We start from the raw sequence: 21,189 nt of genomic DNA on the forward strand, positions 1-21,189 counted from the left end.
ATGGCTGAAACTATTTTAATATATGGTGTTCATATTAGAGTGAGAGTATAGTCTTGCATGGAAAACCAGACATTTTAAGTGGAAGATTTCACAGAATAACTTGTCTTAAACAAGTAAAGATTGGTAGTGAAGAGTCTTGGGAACATTTGGAGGTCTTTGATAATGTCTCCCTACTGAGGGTGAAGAGACTAATGACAGTGTCACTGCGTGATAAGAAAATGCTCTTCAACAAAAGATACTTCTGTTACTCAAGACAAATCTCAGATTGTTCAGAGAACTTTTCCCTTTGGCATACTGCTAAAGTATCTATGCCACCTTCCTGCACACAAGCCTGTGTGTGCTTCTATGTGTGCTTGTACACTTTCTCCTTGGAGTTCCTTTGTAAACAGAACTATGCCTTCTTTTGCTACAAGGCTAACCCAAACTCAGTGATATCAGTCATATTCAGTTTTTGCCTCTGTATTTAAGTTCTGCTGTTGACTTGTGTTTATCTTCGTGTGTGGTTCCGAGATTGAACCCAGGAGTTTGTACACGACAGACAGCTGCCCCAGCCAAGCCCCATTCTTTTTTTTAAGAAGCTCTATAACAAGTTCAGGTGCATGTATGTTCAATAACCATAATGGGTACTGCATGTTATATATCCATCTACATAACAGGAAGTCATTAAACTAACAAGTGTCCATGATGTTTTGTTGCTGTTAGTGTTTTTGTCCTTGTTTTGAAATAAGATCTCATTGTGACTGCAGTCCTGCCTTGCCTGAATTTGCTATGTAGCCTAGGATGACCTTGAATTTGTGACAATCCTGCCTCCAGAGTGCTGAAATTACAGATTTGAGCCACAATACCTAGCCTGAAAGCTTTACAGTGGTAATGATGGCCAAATTTTAAGTGATTTCTATGTATAAACATCTATGCTATGGTAATTTGAATGTGACTGGTTCCCATAATCTTATAGGATGCAGAATATGGTGGTTCAAGAGAAAATGGTCCCCCAAGGTAGTAGTACTATTAGGAGGTGTGGCCTTGCTGAAGTAGTTGTGGCCTTGTTGGAGGAAGTGTGTCACTGTGGGAGTGGGCTTTGAGTTCTCCTATGCTCAAGCTACTCCTAGTGTCACAGACTACTTCCTGAGCCTTCTGATCAAGCTGTAGCTAGCACCATTTCTGCCTGCATGCTACATGTCCTGCCACAGTCATAATAGATGAAACCTCTGAACTGTGAGTCACCATCTCAATTAAATGTTTCCTTTATAGGAGTTGTTGTGGTCATGGTGTCTCTTCACAGCAACAGAAACCCTAACAAACACATATGTTAACATTTTAGTCTTTTCCACACTTTTTTGTTTTTGTTTTTCAAGACAGGGTTTCTCTGTATAGTTCTGGCTATCCTGAAACTCACTCTGTAAACCAGGCTGGCTTTGAATTTACAGAGATCTGCCTGCTTCTGTCTTCTGTGTGCTGGGATTAAAGGTGTGTGTTACCACTGCCCAGGGAGGTTTTTTTTTTTTAATTAAAAATTTCCATCTCCTCCCCTCCTCCCATTTCCCTCCCTCTCTCCCCATTCCCCCATCCCCTTCCCCCTCCAATCCAAAGAGCAGTCAAGGTTCCCTGCCCTGTGGGAAGTCCAAGGTCCTTCCCCCTCCATCCAGGTCTAGGAAGGTGAGCATCCAAACAGACTAGGTTCCCACAAAGCCAATACATGCAATAGGATCAAAACCCAGTGCCATTGTTCTTGGCTTCTCAGCCCTCCTTGTCCGACACATTCAGAGAGTCCGGTTTGATCACGTGCTCCATCAGTCCCAGTCCAGTTTGCTTTGGTGGGCTCCCATTAGATCAGCCCCACCCTCTCAGTGGGTGGGCGCACCCCTTGCAGTCCTGACTTCCTTGCTCATGTTCTCCCTCCTTCTGCTCCTCATTTGGACCTTGGGAGCTCGGTCCAGTGCTCCAATGTGGGTCTCTGTCTCTGGCTTCTTCCATCGCCAGGTGTCCATGGAGAGATGTCCCCAGCTAGATCCTTGGGCAACTGAGGAGAGGGAGCCTGAAATGGCCCTATCCTATAGCCATACTAATTAATATCTTGCATATCACCAGGGAGGTATTTTAAAAAGTCATACCAGGCTAAAATGTTCTCTTTGGACAGAATAACTATACTGAGTGTATCTGGGATTTGGGCAGAGTAGCATGTGAGAAATTTCATAATATAAAAATAACAACCTTTGCTGGGCGGTGGTGGCGCACGCCTTTAATCCCAGCACTCGGGAGGCAGAGGCAGGCGGATCTCTGTGAGTTCGAGACCAGCCTGGTCTACAAGAGCTAGTTCCAGGACAGGCTCCAAAGCCACAGAGAAACCCTGTCGCGAAAAACAAAACAAAACAAAACAAAATAACAACCTTTGCCAGGCATGGTGACATACACCTTAAACCCAGCACTCTGGAGGCAGAGGCAGGCAGGTATGTGTGAGTTCAAAGCTAGCCTGGTCTACACAGTGAGTTCCAGGACAGCCAGGGCTACCTATAAAGATCCTGTCTCAAAAAACAATAACACTTTATATTATATTACAATTAAGGTCATTTCTTGCACAAATAAACCCTGGCCAGCATCTACATTCATGTTCTTCAGTAACACTGGTGAGAAGTAGAATTCTTCAGCCACCTCCTTTCCACAGGCTAAAGCAGGCTTGTTTCCAAGAGCTTCTGCCACTAGTGAAAACAGCATGATCTGTTTGTGTCCTTGACACGGTGCATAGACAAGTCAGTCTCCAGGCCTGGCTATAGCTCAGTGCTCTCCTAGGAGACATCAGCCTAACCGGAACCCATACAATTTGGTCAGCACATGATTTGTGATTCTTGTAGAATTCACTGGGGTCACATGAATCTTTACAGTATGGAGATTCTGGGTACACCTGACCTGTGGGCAAAACTAAAGTATCTATCTGTGTGCATTTTCACTTCCTGGTTCTGAATCCGCATAAATGAGGCCCAGGCAGTAAACATGACTCTCATCCTCGCCAGTGGATATGTCATTCTGCATCAGGACCCTTCCCGCAGTCACTGTCAGCACTTCAACAAATAGAAACCTTCAAAAGACAAAACAAACCACCACTGTCTTAATTAGGTTTCTTTTTTTTTTTTTTCTTTCTTTTTTTTTTTTTGGTTTTTTGAGACAGGGTTTCTCTGTAGCTTTGGAGCCTGTCCTGGCACTCCCTTTGTAGACCAGGCTGGCCTCGAACTCACAGAGATCCGCCTGCCTCTGCCTCCCGAGTGCTGGGATTAAAGGCGTGTGCCACCACCGTCCGGCTTTAATTAGGTTTCTATTGTCTTTTTTTGTTGTTTGTTTGTTTGTTTTGGTTTTTCGAGACAGGGTTTCTCTGTGGCTTTGGAGCCTGTCCTGGAACTAACTCTTGTAAACCAGGCTGGCTTCGAACTCACAGAGATCTGCCTGCCTCTGCCTCCTGAGTGCTGGGATTAAAGGCGTGCGCCACCACTGCCTGGCTAGGTTTCTATTGTCATAATGGTGGGAAGCATGGCGGCACTCAGGCATATATGGTGCTAGAGAGGGAGCTTAGAGTTCTACATCTGGATCCCAAGGCGTCAGGAACAGACTAAGACACACTCCCTCCAACAATGCCACACCACTAATAGTGCTACTCCCTATGAGCCTATGGGGTCTATTTTTATTCAAACCACCACCAATAAAAACCCAAACATTAGCAATGACTGTAATTATTCCCATTTCAAACTCATTTGTTTCTACAGTCACATAGCTACTAAGAAAGTCCAAGGAAAAAACAGTGCAAAACCCAAACTTCAGTAGAACCACAAAACTACATCCACAACCTCCCCCAAAATAAAACCTTATACCATTATGGCGCTCCACCGTCTGCATTTGGACTTAATATTACAACACCCATTAGCATGCCCCCTCCTTTTAACCTCCACGGAATAGCCAGGGTGAGCCTTTAGGTTTTCCACATCAGGGCAACACTCAAAGCAGTTACAACAATTACTTTTGCAATGCAATTCATAATAAAGGTGTCACTATACCACCTCCAACCAATCTACTTCCTTCCCTTCTTCCAAAATCTAATTCTATCAGAGTATAGTGGTACATGTCATTAATTTCAGAACTTGGGAGATAGAGGAAGGCAGATCTCTGGGTTCTCTGTGAGTTTGAGCCAGCCTGGTCTACATAAAGAGTTCTAAGGATATCCAGAGGTGGGGGGGAAATCTACTTCTATAGCTGAGGAGGCTCAGTAAGTAAAGAGCTCACTTCACAAGTCTTAATAACCAATATTCAGACTCCCAGAACCCACCTAAATGCCAGGTGTGCATGTCAGCCTGCCTATAGTTCCAGCAGATGGACACAGGGAATCCTTAGAGCAAACTGGTTAACAAGATTGGCCTTATCAGCGAGCTCTAGGTTAGAGTGAGAGACCCTGCTTCAGTGGATAGGATAGAGACAGAATATGACTGCTGACGTCAACATCAGGCCTCTGCATGCACACCCACATGTGCTCACATAAATAAGAATACACCTCTCTCTCTCTCTCTCTCTCTCTCTCTCTCTCTCTCTCACACACACACACACACACACACACACACACTTATGAAAATGGAAAAAATGTTAAGCCTTCCATACTAACCACAACCAGAAAAGCACTTTTGGATAGCCATTCTAATGGGGCATACCCAGAGTATTCATATACTCAGAAATGAGCAATGTCAAAAATGTCAATGTTTTGCTGGGCAGTGGTTGTGTACACCATTAATCCCAGCACTTGGGAGGCAGAGGCAGGTGGATCTCTGTAGTAGGAGACTGCTTGTTCGTTTCCCAGCCACCCTGATCCAAATAATCACACCAAAATTATATTAATTATAACACCATTTTGCCAACAGGTAGACATATTTCTAGCTAGTTCTTATATTTTAAGTTAAAACATTTGTATTATTTTATATTTTACCAAGAGGCTTGTGGTTTGTTACCTCTTGCTTCCTGGGAAGCTACATGGCATCTCTTTGATTCAACCTTCTCTCTATATATCTCTGTTCAAATTTCCTGCCTGGCTTTACTCTGCTAAGCCATTGACCAAAACAGTTTCTTTATTAACCACTGGTAATAAAACTTATTCATAGCATACAGAGGGGAAATCCCCCATCATCTCACCTTTTCTGTCTAAATAAAAAGGGATGTTTTATCTTTTTTTTTTTTTTTTTTTTTTTGGTTTTTCGAGACAGGGTTTCTCTGTGGTTTTGGAGCCTGTCCTGGAACTAGCTCTTGTAGACCAGGCTGGTCTCGAACTCACAGAGATCCGCCTGCCTCTGCCTCCCGAGTGCTGGGATTAAAGGCATGCGCCACCACCACCCGGCGGATGTTTTATCTTTAACATAGTAAAATTACATATAACAAAATAGGTATCAAGCAAGAATTACAGTAACAGTATTTCTTTGTGAATCTAAAGTTTCATATCTAATTTATCTTTTATCATAACTAAAAAAAAAAAAAAACCTATAACTATCTTCACTCTTCAAAGACCCCAGAAGGATATAATATTACCTAAGTAAATAGGAGGTGCATTGTAAGCAACTTCCAAAACTCAAGAATTGACAGAGACATCTTTGATGGAGGAAGTTCATTGGTTAAAAAATAAACTGCTTGGCCCTCATAGGTTAGAACATAGGTGGGTGGAGTAAACAGAACAGAATGCTGGGAGGAAGAGGAAGTGAGCTCAGACTCGATAGCTCTGCTCTCTGGGGCAGATGCAATGAAGCTCCGACCCAGGATGGATGTAGGCTAGAATCTTCCTGGTAAGCACACCTTGGCGTGCTACACACATGAATAGAAATGGTCCAAGTAGTGTTTAAATGAATAGAGTTTGTGTGTTGTTATTTTGGGGCATAAGCTAGCCAGGCTACCAGGAGCTGGGGCAGCAGGAAAACAGCCCGCAGCTCCCACTACACATCTTGCTGCCTGGACAGTCACTCAAAGTTCTTCTGTAACACCAGGACATCCATCTTCAACCTGTAGGCCTATAATACCTGGTAGACTTTCCAGTGAAGAAGAAAATTTGAAGATTTGTTTCACCTTGTACTGGCAAAGTTTGTCAGTTGCTTTCTTCTGTGTCCTTCAAGAATGTCTGGCAGCTTCTTCGGTAAAGCAGGAACCTTGAAGGATCATCACATCTTTTGGAAAATTCAGTAGTCACTTTTCTGTAGGTCCTGCATGTCTAATTCATACAGCATACCATCAAGTAGTCCAGGCAAGAGCAGTTTTTTGCCCAATTGGCTAGCCTTGTCACATTGAAGGCAAATTCCATAACGAGTTTCTTCAATGTCCATCAACCTCTCTGAATTGGTTGTGCCAGAAGCAGATATGTCTCACTACTGAGAAAAGTCTAAGTTCTTAAAACATTTTAAATGCCATATTTGTAATTCTTTGAAGTGTTGAAGATTATCTAACTTAAATATATCTCTATGTATCTAGAAAAATCTAATTATCATGACTAAAGGTTTGGCTATTATAGGATGACCACCTGTTAATCCATATTTCTTAACTATACATTACATTTTTTAAATGAGCTGCATAAACACAATACCTTAAACAAGAGCAGAAATATATATATATACATATATATTCAAATGAAAACATTTATAAACAATAATTTTTGGAATTTGGGGATAGTTTTCTACAAACATAACTTTCTCCTGTTGTTTGTTGGACAAAGTATTTTTAGGGCTCATGGAAACCTTTCAGGGAGATCTTGCTCCATTAAACCACATTAGCCTGGAAGGAATCTACAGGTTCTAATCTGTAGAAACAAAAGCAGAACCTCTTTTCCAAAGCAATATATCCTTAGACCCAAATTTTTTGAAGTCAAGATACCTTTATGTTGGTTTAACATAGCAGCCCCCAGAATCAAATGTCTCTGTGCAGTCAAAAAAATTCAAAGAAAACACAATAATATACATAATCCAGACTATCTGTGTATATTCCATCTTTACGCGGCTTATTTTTCTTTACTCCTTAAATCTATGACTGACTGTCCTCTTTTATATTACTTTTACTGTCTCTTAAAGACTTTCTTTTATTTTTTAAAACTATTTCTTTTCATAACTGTCTATACTCTTTTCCTTCTCTCTCCCAAGCCCATGTACATTTTTTAAACACACTATGACCCATTCTGAGGTTTATTTCTTTCTGAATCTGTCTTTATTGTGTGTCGAATCATTTCCTGATTAAGAGCACCTTTTTTTTTCTAAATGCTAAGTGGGCATGACTAGGATCAACTCCACGCCTCTGCCTATTGCCTCTGCCCTGTCCAACATGGCAGAGGTATGTTCACCTCCTCTGTGGGCCATGCTCACTGCATCAGCTCCAGGGACACAGCAGGTCTATATTGCCATTAAGCAACTAGTAGCATGCTCCTTACAACCCCACTTAAGTGCAGGACCTCCTGAAAGAGCCAGAGTTCATGCTGTCAGCATGAGCCAGGAATCTGGCTCTTAAAGAAGCCGCACAAGTTTTGCTGCTAATGCTGAATCAGGAAGCCTTTTCTTAAAGGAACTGTGCCTCTGCTTGCTTCTAGCCAACAGAACCCACCCAAGAAAATGCTGCTACCAAGAAGCCACACTTAGCTCCTGCTTTTTTGTGGTTCTAGAAGTCCTCTTTTTTTTTCTTAAGCTTCTTTTAGGTCTTATGTGGATCCATGCCCGAGATGGTGGGTGACATTTTGTAATAAAACTTATTCATAGCATATAGAAGGGAATCCCATATCAGATCTGAATTTGAGCTCAGCTTGGTCTACAGAGTGAGTTCCAGGACAGTCAGGACTGTTACATGGAGAAACTCTATCTCGAACCCCCCTCCACCCAAAAGAAAAAAAAACAGAAAAAAGGTAAATGTTTTATAAAGAGTTTTCAAATTTTTTTCTTTCTTCCTCAAAGAGACAGGGTTTCTCTGTGTAGATGTAACTGACTTACAGAGCCATCGCGTTGAACTTGCGGAGATCCACTTCTCTCTCCCTCCCTTCCTCCCTACAGAATTCTCATCCTATGGGTTGGAAGAGTCTAAACAATGTCCTACCCCTTCCTCATAAGGTCCAAATGACCAAGTTTGATTCCATCAAAGTCTACCCTGGCTAACTAAGGAGTTTATTAGGCTTACTTACAAAGCATGAATGAAGAGTTAAAAGCAGGAGCCTTGGTGACCCTAAAACAGCAACATTGGGAGGTCTGTACCCAACATGGATGAAAACTAGCCCACAGCTGCATGGATAGTGCTTCCTTCCTAGTCCTTCACAGCCTGAATACTCTACCTCCTCCCTAAATCATGCACAATTAGGGCAGAATTGCATATAGTCAGTTGGGAGGAGTGGCTGGATTCTCAGATGAGGGTCCTTTAGCCCTCTCATCCCTCCTAGGAGGGAATGTTAACAATCAATAAGCTTAGTTGTGATGATCTTTTGGAAATGGGCACATCTGATCTGAAGATGGTGGCAGTTAGGCTTGGAAGATAACCCTATATAATATACACATTGAGTTCTTTTTCTCAAATTTACCAAGGTTAGATCCTGCTATCTTATGACATACACTTATTGGATATATACAATAATTGTAGTGCTAAATTCTTTTTTTGTTTTGTTTTTTGAGACAGCGTTTCTCTGTGTAGCTTTAGAGCCTGTCCTGGCTCTGTAGACCAGGCTGGTCTCAAACTCACAGAGATCCACCTGCCTCTGCCTCCTGAGTACTGGGATTTAATGGTGTGAGCCTCCACCACTCGGCTCCAAAATCTCTTAATGATAAGTATATGTCTCTTTTTTTCACTATCACGAGCTTATTGTGCCAGAAACAAACATCATCTGTGTCTTTTCACATCAAAATTTATTGACTGACAATTCACTCACAAAGTTATTTGTTAGATTTGCTGCAACTTACCAAGTAATCTTGAATTCAAGTGTGTGGATCCTAGCAGTCATAGGTTCTTTTATTCCAGAATTAGTTACTGGCATTAACTCTTAGCTCATACATTACCCTGTCATATGTTTACACAGATTACAGAATGGCCATAAGAGAGGAACAGATGCTGCAGAGTTCTAAGAGGCTGTCCTCAAGTTGAACTGATACAATCTTAATTCAAATCCTGTAGGGACCATAAAAAGTCATACTAGGCACAGGTTCAGGGTTGTCAGCACAGGCCCAGGTGTCTGGCCATTTCAAATGCTGAAGTGGAAAGAGCAGCATAAGATGAAGAAGCTGGAGGCTTTCACTTTAGCCAGTGTCTTACACGAGGCTCACAACAAGTGATGGGTCAAAATGGAGGAACTCTATACAGTTCCCCGTGTGGGTGTATCTGGTGCAACATATGTAGAGTTCATACGTAGAGTCTTTGCTTTGATTTGATATAGTCACTGGCAGTGTTGTTTATTCGCACAAATCACATGATTTGTCAGTTGGTACAAGCTGGTGCCCTGACAGACAACAGTTATTGACTTGTGTGAACACAACAGAGGTATTTTTCCTTGGCACTTAGCTTCAAAATGTGGTCTATGTGTTGCACAGTCTGACATCAGCAATTGTACACAACAGAGTAAACCAGGGCAGGCTCAGATGGTTCTTATTTACACTTGAATCTATTGGTTTAATCAAGTCTTAAAATTCCTTTTCCCCCCTGAAATAGGGTTTCTCTAGCTGTCCTGGAATTCACTCTGTAGACCAGGCTGGCCTTGAACTCACAGAGATCTGCCTGCCTCTGCCTCCTCAGTGCTGGGATTAAAGGTGCTTGCCATTACAGCAGCCACCACCCAGAATTCAATCCTACGAAAGAATCTTTTTGTTTGGGACAGGATCTCTCACAGTGTGGCCCTGGCTGGCCTAGAACTTGCTTTAGAGACCAGGTTGATCTTGAACTCACAGAAATCTGTCTGTTTCTGCCTTCTGAATACTAGGAGATTAAAGGGGTGTGCCACCATGCCCAAGCTTTCTGCAAAAGCTTCTTGATTTCACTTTTCTTCAAATACACACTTGGGGGGAGGGGTGTGGAATATTAAAGTGTGCATATGCCCTACTACTCAGCTACCATCCAGACCCAACTTATTCTGTTTTTCTAAAAAAGCAGTTTTTAGTTGTTTGAGAATTTCATATAACATGTTTTGATGATATTACCCTCCTTCTCCATCCAACTCTTTCTAGATTCATACCCCATTTCCTTCCTACCCAACTTTGTAAAACTAAGTAGACCAGGCTGGTTTCCCATTCAAAGAGATCCACCTGTCCCAGCCAGAGCGCTGGAGCTATTAAGCCTGTCCTGGAACTAGCTCTTGTAGACCAGACCTGCCTCTGCCTCCCAAGTGCTGGAATTAAAGCCGTGTGCCTCCACTGCCCGGCTTGTAATCTTTTTTCTTAAAGGAGCATCAGGCCCCATGGGTTGGGGCCCACCTATATGATTTCATTTAGCTTTAATTATTTCTGTAGTTATTATAATAACTACCTCTCCGAATGCGATCAGAGTGTACATGAGGCAACAACTTAATCCACGACTAAGACACTGCTTAGTCCAAACTCCTGAGATTTTCTCCAGTCCCCATTGCTCTCCTTCCCAGGAAGATTAGTCCAAACTCCTCCTGAGATTTTCTCCAGTCCCCATTGCTCTCCTTCCCAGGAAGATTAGTCCAAACTCCTCCTGAGATTTTCTCCAGTCCCCATTGCTCTCCTTCCCAGGAAGATTAGTCCAAACTCCTCCTGAGATTTTCTCCAGTCCCCATTGCTCTCCTTCCCAGGAAGATTAAGCCAGAAGATTAGGATTAAAGGTGTGTACTTCCATGCCCAGTTTTCCCTCCATGCTCGGGTGATATTTTCACACACAAATCTGACAACATTCCAGTTAAAATCTCTGGTGGCTCTAAACCCTTTAGATTAGTGAGTCTTTATTTTGCTCCCTAGTTTGCCATTTCACAGATTTCTGGCCACTGACTGGTCACTGCTTAACCAATGCTTCCTCCCTTTCAAGGTCATGCTCTAAATCATCTCCGGGATACGATTCTGACACTTCTAAGCAGGACTGACTTTTAATATAGGATCTTTTAAGGTGTAGAAATACCCTTCCAGTGATTAGGAAAGAGATGAAACAGGACTAAAGATTTTTTTTTTTTTTTTTTTTGGTTTTTCGAGACAGGGTTTCTCTGTGGTTTTGGAGCCTGTCCTGGAACTAGCTCTTGTAGACCAGGCTGGTCTCGAACTCACAGAGATCCGCCTGCCTCTGCCTCCCAAGTGCTGGGATTAAAGGCGTGCGCCACCACCGCCCGGCAGGACTAAAGATTTTAATATGGACTGGGGAGATGGCAGCCCTGGAGACCTCACACAGAATTCAAGACATGTAAGTGAGGAAGACATAGGTCTTTCTTAGGACATAGCAATGTCCAAATATGTTTCCTGGGGAGAGTTTTCATTGGTAGGCTTAGAGTAAGTAAGCATGAATCCCAGCAAGTCACACTGTGACTGAGCGTTCAGTGTGATATGAAGGTAAGCATGGCCAGTCAAATGGAGGGCAGCAGGCTGTCTATTAGAGGGGTGGGCATTGGGCAGCAAGTGTAGAACCACCATACTGAAAACCACTGAGTGGCTGGAGAGATGATTCAGGGGGGTAAGAGCACTAGCTGCTCTTCCAGAGGACCTGGGTTCGATTACCAGCACCCACATAGCAGCTTACAACTGTCTGTAACTCAAGTCCCAGGGGGATATGATGGCCTCTTCTGGCATCCTCAGTATATACATGGTACTCACATAGTACACTGACATAGATACACAAACAAAAATCCATACACATAAAAATAACAGGAGATGGAGAGTGGGAGAGGAAGACGGACTCCTGAAGGAGGCTGCAGAGCCGGCTCAGTGGTTAAGAGCACTTGCCTGGTGTGGGTCCATGGTCTGTATTCTGGCAATTATATTTTAAATAAACGCTGATTGGCCAGTAGCCAGGCAGGAATTATAGGCGGGACAACCCGACAGGAAGTAGAGGCAGGTCAAGGAAAATAGGAGAATGCTGGAAAGAAGGAAGCCTATTCCTCCACAGTCCTGACCTGACCACAGAAGAAGCAAGATGTGACTGCCTCACTGAATAAGGTACACATGGCTAACACAGAAAGAATGGGCTAATAATGGGCTATATAATTATAAGAGTTAATAAGAAGCCTGAGCTAATGGGCCAATCAATTTATAACTAATGTAGACCTCTGTGTGATTTCTTTTTTTTTTTTTTTTTTTTGGTTTTTCGAGACAGGGTTTCTCTGTGGCTTTGGAGCCTGTCCTGGAACTAGCTCTTGTAGACCAGGCTGGTCTCGAACTCACAGAGATCCGCCTACCTCTGCCTCCCAAGTGCTGGGATTAAAGGCATGCGCCACCACCGCCCGGCTCTGTGTGATTTCTTTAGGACTTAACGATTGTGGGAACCGGGCAGGACAGAAATCCCTACAACACTTGGCTGCTCTCCTAGAGGACCAGGGCTTAATTCCCAACATCCACATGGAGGCTTAAAACCATATCTAACTGTGGTTTCACAGCTAACACACCCTTTTGGCACATACACGGTACATACACATACAGTCAACTATAACATTCATGTGCATAAAATAAATAAAACTTTTTAGTAGTGACTACTGAACCCTATTTCTAGCATGAGAAAATACAATTTATGGTCAACATAGATGCCAAGCAACATACAATTGTAAAGACTTATTACATTAGCTAGATATGGTGATGCACACAGTATGTGGGAGGCCACGGTAGGAGGATTCTCAACTGGGATGCAGCCCAGGCTACACAGAGACCTTGCCTCAAAAAAGGGGGTGCGGTTGGTAATATGGTTCATTTCCCATACTAAAGCACTTGCTGAGTTGAATTCCCAGGAATATATGGTGTGTGTGTGTGTGTGTGAATGTCCATGTATGTATGTAGAGGCCAGTGGCCAACCTCACTGTCTTCTTCAATGATACAACCATCTTTTTTGAAAAGCTCTCTTAATCTGGAACTCACTGATTCAACTAGGCTTGATTTGGGAACCTTCCTGTCTCTGCCTACCCAGTACTGCTAAGTGTGCCACAGCTTTTTTGTTTTGCTTTCTTTTTTAAAACAGGATCTCACTAGGTTTACTCTGGATGGCCTAGAACTCACTATGTGGCCCAGGCTGGCCTTGAACTCAGGTTCACCAGCCTAGTCTCAGGTGTGGTGTGACTGAAGATGCGTGCCAACACACCAGGCCCAGATCCGGCTTTTTCCTTGAGTGCTGAGGATGGAACTTTGGGGGTGAGGTGGCATAAGACAGCCACTCAAAACGGATGCTTGTTTTCTCACTATACATCCGAGCACGCTCTTGCCACACCTGACCACAAGCAGGATACCAACAGGCCTTTCCCCGAGCTTCTAGGGTAGGGAGGGCCACAGCACCTAAGTACCCGGTGGGCCTGACCAGGGCTGCAGCCTAAGGGGCCTGCGGCCTACACGGAGAGGACGACGACTACCAGTAACAGACAGGTGACTAACCAAGGAGACGGCGGGTTCCAACAGACAGCATGACGCCCCAGCGCAGGCAAGGTGGGGGCAGCCGCCTCATCTTCTTCCAAGGCGAGAAAAGGCAGCACGGGAATTGTTGAAGCTTCGCTTCGCGCCTCTTCTCACCCGAGAAGAGCCAGCCTAGCCAGTCTCACGTCAGCGTCTCGTCCGTCACGTGACCGCCTCCATGAGCTTCGCGGGCCACGCATGCGCAGTTGTCTCTCGTTGCCCCGCCCCTCAAGCGACCCATCCCTTCCACCCTAAAGGGAGCTCTAGCCGCCTGGAGTGGCCACGTGTGCGCATGCGCGCTCCGAGACCGCCCTCCAAGTGACGTGAGAGCTCACTCGGAGCGCTCGGCCGCGTCTCTCATCTCCGGCTCCCGTAATCTGCTGTGATGGCTGCCGCTGTCCCTGGCGCCGTTTCCCTCTCCCCACTGCTGTCTATTCTCCTGGGCCTGTTGCTCCTCTCTGCTCCTCATGGCGGCAGCGGCCTGCACACGAAGGGCGCCCTTCCCTTGGACACAGTCACTTTCTACAAGGTAATGAGGACTGGGGGAGTCGTGCGCAGGTGCAGCTAGACTCCCGTGGGCCCGTGCGCTCATGAGGACGTTGGTCCCCGAGGGGTGGCAAGCAGGCACTCTCTAGGGACCATCTCTAGATATCCCACCATCCTATAGGCCCAATGTTGGCAGAATAAGGGCGAACGCTAATCACTCGGAACCCTTGTCTTTGCTTTGCAAGCCGGCTACTCGCTACCTCCTTCTACAAAAGAGCTATGCAGTCAAGGGACTTAAATGTTCCTTCCCTTTATCTATAGGGAAAAGACAATGCCGGGAAAGATCCAATCCACGAGTCCCAAGTGGAAGATTGAAGGGCGGGGCGAGGTCGACGCTCTTGGGCTCCTTGATGGGTGGGGGTGGCGAAGAAAATTAAGCACGTTAACATGCAAGTGTGCTCCCCCTCTTCTCTGACTGAGGGTGGATGCCTGCTGCTCGACAATGTGCCAATGTGCAAACCATATGATAGAGCGCGGACCCCTACAAAGTGCAAGGGTTAAAAAGGTGCACTTCTGACACCTGTAGAAAGCATGTTCGGGCAGAGAAATGAACAAAAACCAGGTCAAAGCACGGAAGAAGCGCCACTAGCCCTAGGTCCCCCCCGCCCAAAAAAAAGGTGGTATCCAGGTCTGGGTAAATGAATGGTGGCAATGTTGGAGGCTGAATGCAGTGGACTGTGTGGACCCAACCTTTCCCTCACGCATCTGTCCCAGACCCCCGCAGTTCTCACTTCCTCTATTGGGTAATCTAAGTGTGGAGAGAAGTAGTCATTTTCTTATTTTGTTTTCATAGTGAGGAACTGAAAATCAAAAGAGAACTAAATGCGCCTGTCTCGAGTGGTTGGACACGTCCGTTTTGGACGGGGTTGCTGTTTGAAAAGGATCCTGCACATATAGCCCATTCAATGTTGTCCTAAGGAATTAAAAAAAAAATGTCTGCCATATTATTAATCGCCACTCAACTCTATATAGCAATCTACTCTCGATACAGCAGTCCAAGTGTGAACTAGGCATTTAGCAACGTAAGTTTAACCGGTCAGTGTTTACCATCTTTACCAACTGCCTCCCTGCTCTCATCACTGGAACCCCAATGGCCCCTGACTGCACCTTGAGATTCCACAATAGAATGCCCGTCTTACCTCTCACTTCCTAGCCATTTGCCCCCTTGTCCAATCTCTCCAGCCAGTACAAGCCTGACTTCCTAGCTCACAGCTGTTAGGACTTCGGCACTGTTCCTTGTGACTGGAACACTCCTTGCCAGTCTTTGAAACAAGTTACTTCACATTATTCTGTCTTAGGTTAAATATTACCCCCTTGGGGCCTTGCCTTGCTTTCTCGGGCCCCCAGTGATGGTCCCCCTCATTCATTCCTGTTGCTCCGTCACTATTTTCTTTAAACTTGTCAGTTTCAAATCTCCCATAGTACATTACAAGCATATGAAGCAGCTGATCCGTTTCTCTGACTCTCTACACGGCACACCAGATTATTCATTGAGCATCTGACAGTGGATCTGGTATGTTGTGTTCACATCAATCAACAGGTGCCTCCTCTATTGCTTCCAAATTTTTGCCAGGAATCTTGTTACATGTTTTGTTTTTCAGTGATTTCCAACTAGAATGGGTTTTCTTCAGTTTTTTTTTGGGGGGGGGGATTTTTCGAGACAGGGTTTCTCCGTAGCTTTTGGTTCCTGTCCTGGAACTACCTCTTGTAGACCAGGCTGGCCTCGAACTCACAGAGATCCGCCTGCCTCTGCCTCCCGAGTGCTGGGATTAAAGGCGTGTGCCACCATCGCCCGGCTTCAGTGTTATTTTTGACCATCACTAAAAGGCTTCATTAGATGAGAACCCCTATGCTGTTCATTGCTGTGTTCATTTAGAATGATGTCTGGGACATCATGGGCTTTTAACAGCTTCTTATATAGTGAACAAATAAATAAAGCCAGCCAGGCAAAGGTGTCAATACACAGAACTGATGAGGCAGAGGCAGAAAGGTCATGAGTTCAAGGCCAGTATGAGTAACTTGATGAGATCTTGTTTTAAAATTCCCAGAGAAGGGGCCATAAGATGACTCAGCAGGAAGGCACTTCCACCAAGCCTGACCACTAGAGTTGGTGAAAGAGGAGAACTGACTCCCACACACATAACACTACTGTTAGCTAAATCTCCTTTTTACTCCAGTGTCCAGCCACCCTATGATTATTGGTATTCGGTGTTCTAAATGAGGTCCCCTGGTAGGGAGCCTGTGCTGTGCTTTTGAAACACCATCCCGCTTCTACTCACCTTGATTGACAGCCACGCAGCATCAGCTCCCCAGGTCTGTGAGAGCTCTCTTCAGAACATTTTTCAGTGTCTGCCATAAGTCAAACACTGGGACTCAAGGAGTGTAAGAACAGGGGCGTGGTCCTTATCCTTAGAAATCCAAGAGGGAAAGACAGAAAATGAGCAAATAATAAGGTTTCAGAGTGAGATGGAAGAGGGTTAAGGAAATGAAGTAATAGGAGATTGGATCTTCCTCTTCACTAGAAGGGACATTTAAACCGACCCTGGAATGACAGAGGCAGACGAAGAGACTTCCAGGCAGCAGAGTGGGACTAGTGTTGAGCAGAAACAGGGCAGCTGGGCCACAGGGATATGAGCCGGTTTATATTTTCAGTCTTCCCTGCTGCTGGGCCCTGGGAGCTCTGACTTTTTAGTGTCAGTGACCTGTTCCCGATGGCTTCTGTCTTTGATGTTCCTAGGCAGTTTTAATATCCTTAAATAGGTAAAACAAAGTGAATGTTAAAAATAATAAGGCCTTTTCACCACCAGCGGTTGCCTGTGATGAAAATATGACAGTTTGGGACTGCGTGAAAGGCTCATGGAGGAGGCTGGAGAGAGGGCTTAGTGGTTAAGAACAAACACTGCTCTTACACCCACATCAGGCAGCTTACAGCCTGTCATTCTCTAACTTAAGGTTGATCAGGCATCCTTTTCTGGCCTTCTTGGGTACCTGTACTCAGATGCCCATAGCCACACATACATAACTAAAAATAATAAAAATAAGTTGTTTTTTAATTCGAAGATGGGTAGGCAGTATTACTGACCAAAGGTAATTAGATAAAATGTATACATTGAAAGAAGCCACCAAAAGGAAGTCTTGGGCTCATCAGTAAGTTAAATGTAGACTGACCATTATGATTCCCTGAAGCTCCATTCCCAGTAAACCAAAGGAATGGAATTTTGTGTGCTCAAACATAACATGTATGTGAACGCTTTTATTCCCAGCACTCAGGAGGCAGAGACAGACAGATCCACTTCATTAAATTAACTACCACAATTAGAATTCTGGCTTTGACAGTTTAAGACAGATGTAGCTAAAGGGAATGCTGGTCTTAGGAGATGGCATGGATTCAAGTCTGGCCTCTTCATCAACCTTCTACCTGACCTGAAACTGCTCAGTTCAGTTCAAACTGGCCAAAGCATCCTGAGTATTTAGTGTTTACTGACAAAGACCCCCTGAGATGTCAGAGGACAGCAATGGATGCTAAGGTTTCCTTGGCATTGTTCAAAGACACTGGAAGGGAAGGCCTCAGCACTATTCTATCTTTTGTGGGTGTGAACACATGCACACCCAGTGTGATACCCACAAAGGAATCATATTCTAAGCTTTGGGGGAATCAGTGAATTCACAGCTTGTCTCCTGTGTAGGCTCGTTTCCACTGTTTCTTAAAAAGGGGTCCCTTGGGAAGGGGAATTAGCCCTAAAAGTCCCTGAACACCTGACTTGCTCAGCTCTATGCGCCCACAGGTCATCCCCAAAAGCAAGTTTGTCTTGGTGAAGTTCGACACCCAGTACCCCTACGGCGAGAAGCAGGACGAATTCAAACGGCTGGCTGAGAATTCGGCCTCCAGCGATGATCTTTTGGTGGCAGAGGTGGGGATCTCAGGTATGGACAAGTCCAGGATGACTGGGGAGGGGCTTGGGATGAAGGAAGGTGGGGCTCATTTCCCTGGTGGGTGGGTAATGCCCCTGAGTGTGCAGTCTGTCAGGATCTAGTGCCTGCAGCAAGCTTAAGCAGAGCAGGTGTTGCCCATGGAACCAGAGATGATCCTATAGATGCCTGAAGGAACAACCCCTCTTCCCAAACCTTCACCTCTCTGACTTCCCTTAAGAACCGAGCACCTCCTGAAATGAGCCAGTGCCAGCACTAATCAATGGGCAGTCTCTACGGCCATAGTCACCAACATCTAGTGGTTATAGTCCAGAGGTCTGCAGGCACTGAATCTCAGCCCTATCTTAAATGTGGTATCATCACCTTAGTTGGGAAGACCCGCACTTCCACCTGGGAGGTCCTAGGGAATTTCCCGCAGTCTGGTAGAGTAGAGCTGGCTAGAACACTTCTCCAGGGCAATTAGTGGTAAGTTTACTCAATTTCCAGTCAGTTCCCTCAGAGCTTGGTGAACAATAACTGCAGCAGAGCTAGCTTTCATCCTGTATCTACTATGTGCCAGGCCACTGTGCTGCTTTCCATGAGTTCTGTCCCGACACCTCTGAAAGAAGTACTACGGAACTATCACCTGTGTCTCAGACCAGTGGACTGATGTGCAAGACTTAATGGTGCAGTTAAATGCCAGACCTAGGGGGCTGGAGAGATGGCTCAGCGGTCAAGAGCACTGACTGCTCATCCAGAGGACCTGGGTTCAATTTCAGGCATCCACATGGCAGCTCCCAACTGTCTGTAATTCAGCTCCAAGTGATCTGACACCTGATATATATATACATACATACATACATACACACACACACACATACATACACACACATATACATATACACATACACAGTCAAAACACCAATGCACATAAAGTAAAAATAAATCATTTTTAAAAAAGACTAGGAGGAGCTCCTGGCAGCCATCACCACCCTTTAGCCTTGGAGACCACTGTGCGCACTGGGGGCAGTGTCAGAGCCACCACATAGTGAGCACTTCGTCCCTCCACTTGACGTGTTTTCTCACTGGTCTTCCTCCAGGTTTGGTGAGGCGGGGTCTGCGTTCACTAAATGCTCTCCTTTTCTATAATGCTGCAGTCAGGGCGGCTGTATGCAGCTCATGAACTCCCAAGTTCAGTCCCTGCCCAGATCTTTGTCCACTACCCCTAGATCTTCATGTGGCTGATCCCAGTTGTGTTCATAGTGTGGATCATGGGCTTCCTCACCCCCAAACTATTTGTTAAGATACAAGTTATTTTATTAAGATACTGTGAATGTAGCGTCAGAGCTTGACATCTGAACTGTGACTAGGCCCTCACACACATAACAGGTTCTAGCACATAGTGGATACAATATTCAAAAGATCAATGTTTCCCCCAAAACAAAAATACCCCACCCCCCAAATAAGAGTCAGTGAATGACACAGTAAAGCTACAAAGCTAAGGCATGTTGGGGAAAAAATTTAGACACAGGACTCTGGTGAAACTTGACACTAGACTGTGTACAGCCAATCTTTCAATTTCTCCGTCTGCTCAGCAGGCCCCGTAGCAATGTTCTGCTAGTTCCTCATGTTTGGTTTCTATTCACAGACTACGGTGATAAGCTGAACATGGAGCTGAGTGAGAAATACAAGCTGGACAAAGAGAATTACCCAGTCTTCTACCTCTTTCGGGATGGAGACTTTGAGAATCCTGTCCCATACAATGGGGCAATTAAGGTTGGCGCTATCCAGCGCTGGCTAAAGGGTCAGGGGGTCTACCTAGGCATGCCTGGTTGCCTGCCTGCCTACGATGCCCTGGCGGGCGAGTTCATCAAGGCTTCCAGCATAGAGGCCCGCCAGGCCATCTTGAAAAAGGGGCAGGATGGCCTCTCAGGTGTGAAGGAGACAGAGAAGAAGTGGGCCAGCCAGTACCTGAAGATCATGGGGAAAATCTTGGACCAAGGTGAAGACTTCCCAGCCTCAGAAATGACTCGGATCAGCAAGCTGATTGAGAACAAGATGAGCGACAGCAAAAAAGAAGAGCTGCACAAGAGCTTAAACATCCTGACTGCCTTCCGGAAGAAGGGGGCTGACAAGGAGGAGCTGTGACAGGGCACAAGGGTTTCCAGGGTTTGCTGGGGTTGAGAAAGGGAGAGCCACTTGCTGGCTGTGAGGCCCCTATGGAGTACAAGGTTGTGGAACAAAGCAGTCCTGAGCCAGAAACCTGAACCCTGAGTATGCCTGGACATTCATGTTGCTGAGATCATACTTAGGATATCCCTAGAAGCCAGTGTGTGGAGACCCTGTCAAGACTGGTGAGCTGCCCCAGCAGAGGAATTGGTGCTACAGAGGAGTTAATGCTGAACAAATAAAAGTCTTGTTTTGGTTAGATGGTTTTCTTTTCAGATTGTACTTTTTTGGCCTGTAATTTGAGTCTCAGCTATTGTGGATTTCTTTCTATCGGGAACTCTGCCCTGCACAAGGCATCACCCTCTGGAGAATCATGAATGGTGAGGTAGAGGATGCTGTCTGCCCTCTGACTTTATGCCCTCTGTAATCTATCATGCTTTCTTTCTATAGAGCAAGTTCTTAGTTGTACTAATGCATTCTTTTTAGAATTTATACAATCAAGGCCATATGTGGTGACACACATCTGTAATCTGACGGAGTAGAGGTACAAGGATCACCTTCAGCTACATAATGAATTTGAGGACCAGCCTAGGGTACATGAGACTATTTAAGAAAAAAAAAAAAAAAGGTACACAACCAGATGAACAATCACTCCAATTCAAAGATTTAAATGATAATTACTTTCCAACAGTATCACTTGCTGTAAGTTACTCAGTCAACAATAAATTTTTATGGTTTTGGCTTTTGAGTCAAGGTTTTTTGTCTTACAGCTCTGGCTGTCCTGGGACTCAGACAGATCTGCCTCCTGAGTGCTAGGATTACAGGTGTGCACCACCACTGCCTGGCAAAACCAACTTTTAATAAACAAACTGACTCTACTCCACCCAATGTTCAGTTGGATCAAGCAAAACATCCAGCTGCTTTATACTTGGATGTGAACCAACCCCACACCCTAAGTGCCCTTGCTCACAGCGCACAGCTGACATTCTCAGCAATGAACTTGAGATCTAAAAGGATC

The 21,189-nt window shown here is 44.9% G+C and overlaps 1 protein-coding gene across 1 annotated transcript; it reads left to right on the forward strand.

Moving 5' to 3' along the window:
* Positions 1–13,839: 13,839 nt before the first annotated feature.
* Erp29 (endoplasmic reticulum protein 29) lies at positions 13,840–20,919 on the forward strand. Its single transcript, XM_057765796.1, has 3 exons — positions 13,840–14,076; positions 17,879–18,017; positions 19,651–20,919. The coding sequence occupies exons 1-3, from the start codon at positions 13,933–13,935 to the stop codon at positions 20,148–20,150; spliced, it is 783 nt and encodes a 260-aa protein (XP_057621779.1). The 5' UTR covers positions 13,840–13,932; the 3' UTR covers positions 20,151–20,919.
* The last annotated feature ends 270 nt before the right edge of the window (positions 20,920–21,189 follow it).

The sequence above is a fragment of the Chionomys nivalis genome, chromosome 3 (assembly GCF_950005125.1).
Source record: "Chionomys nivalis chromosome 3, mChiNiv1.1, whole genome shotgun sequence".
In the NCBI taxonomy this organism is placed as follows: domain Eukaryota; kingdom Metazoa; phylum Chordata; class Mammalia; order Rodentia; family Cricetidae; genus Chionomys; species Chionomys nivalis.

Coding starts and splice junctions, on each gene's coding strand:
- Erp29 (XM_057765796.1), top strand. CDS start 13,933: ATGGCTGCCGCTGTCCCTGGCGCCGTTTCCCTCTCCCCACTGCTGTCT. Junction 14,077..17,878: donor ACACAGTCACTTTCTACAAG/GTAATGAGGACT, acceptor ATGCGCCCACAG/GTCATCCCCAAAAGCAAGTT. Junction 18,018..19,650: donor GGCAGAGGTGGGGATCTCAG/GTATGGACAAGT, acceptor TTCTATTCACAG/ACTACGGTGATAAGCTGAAC.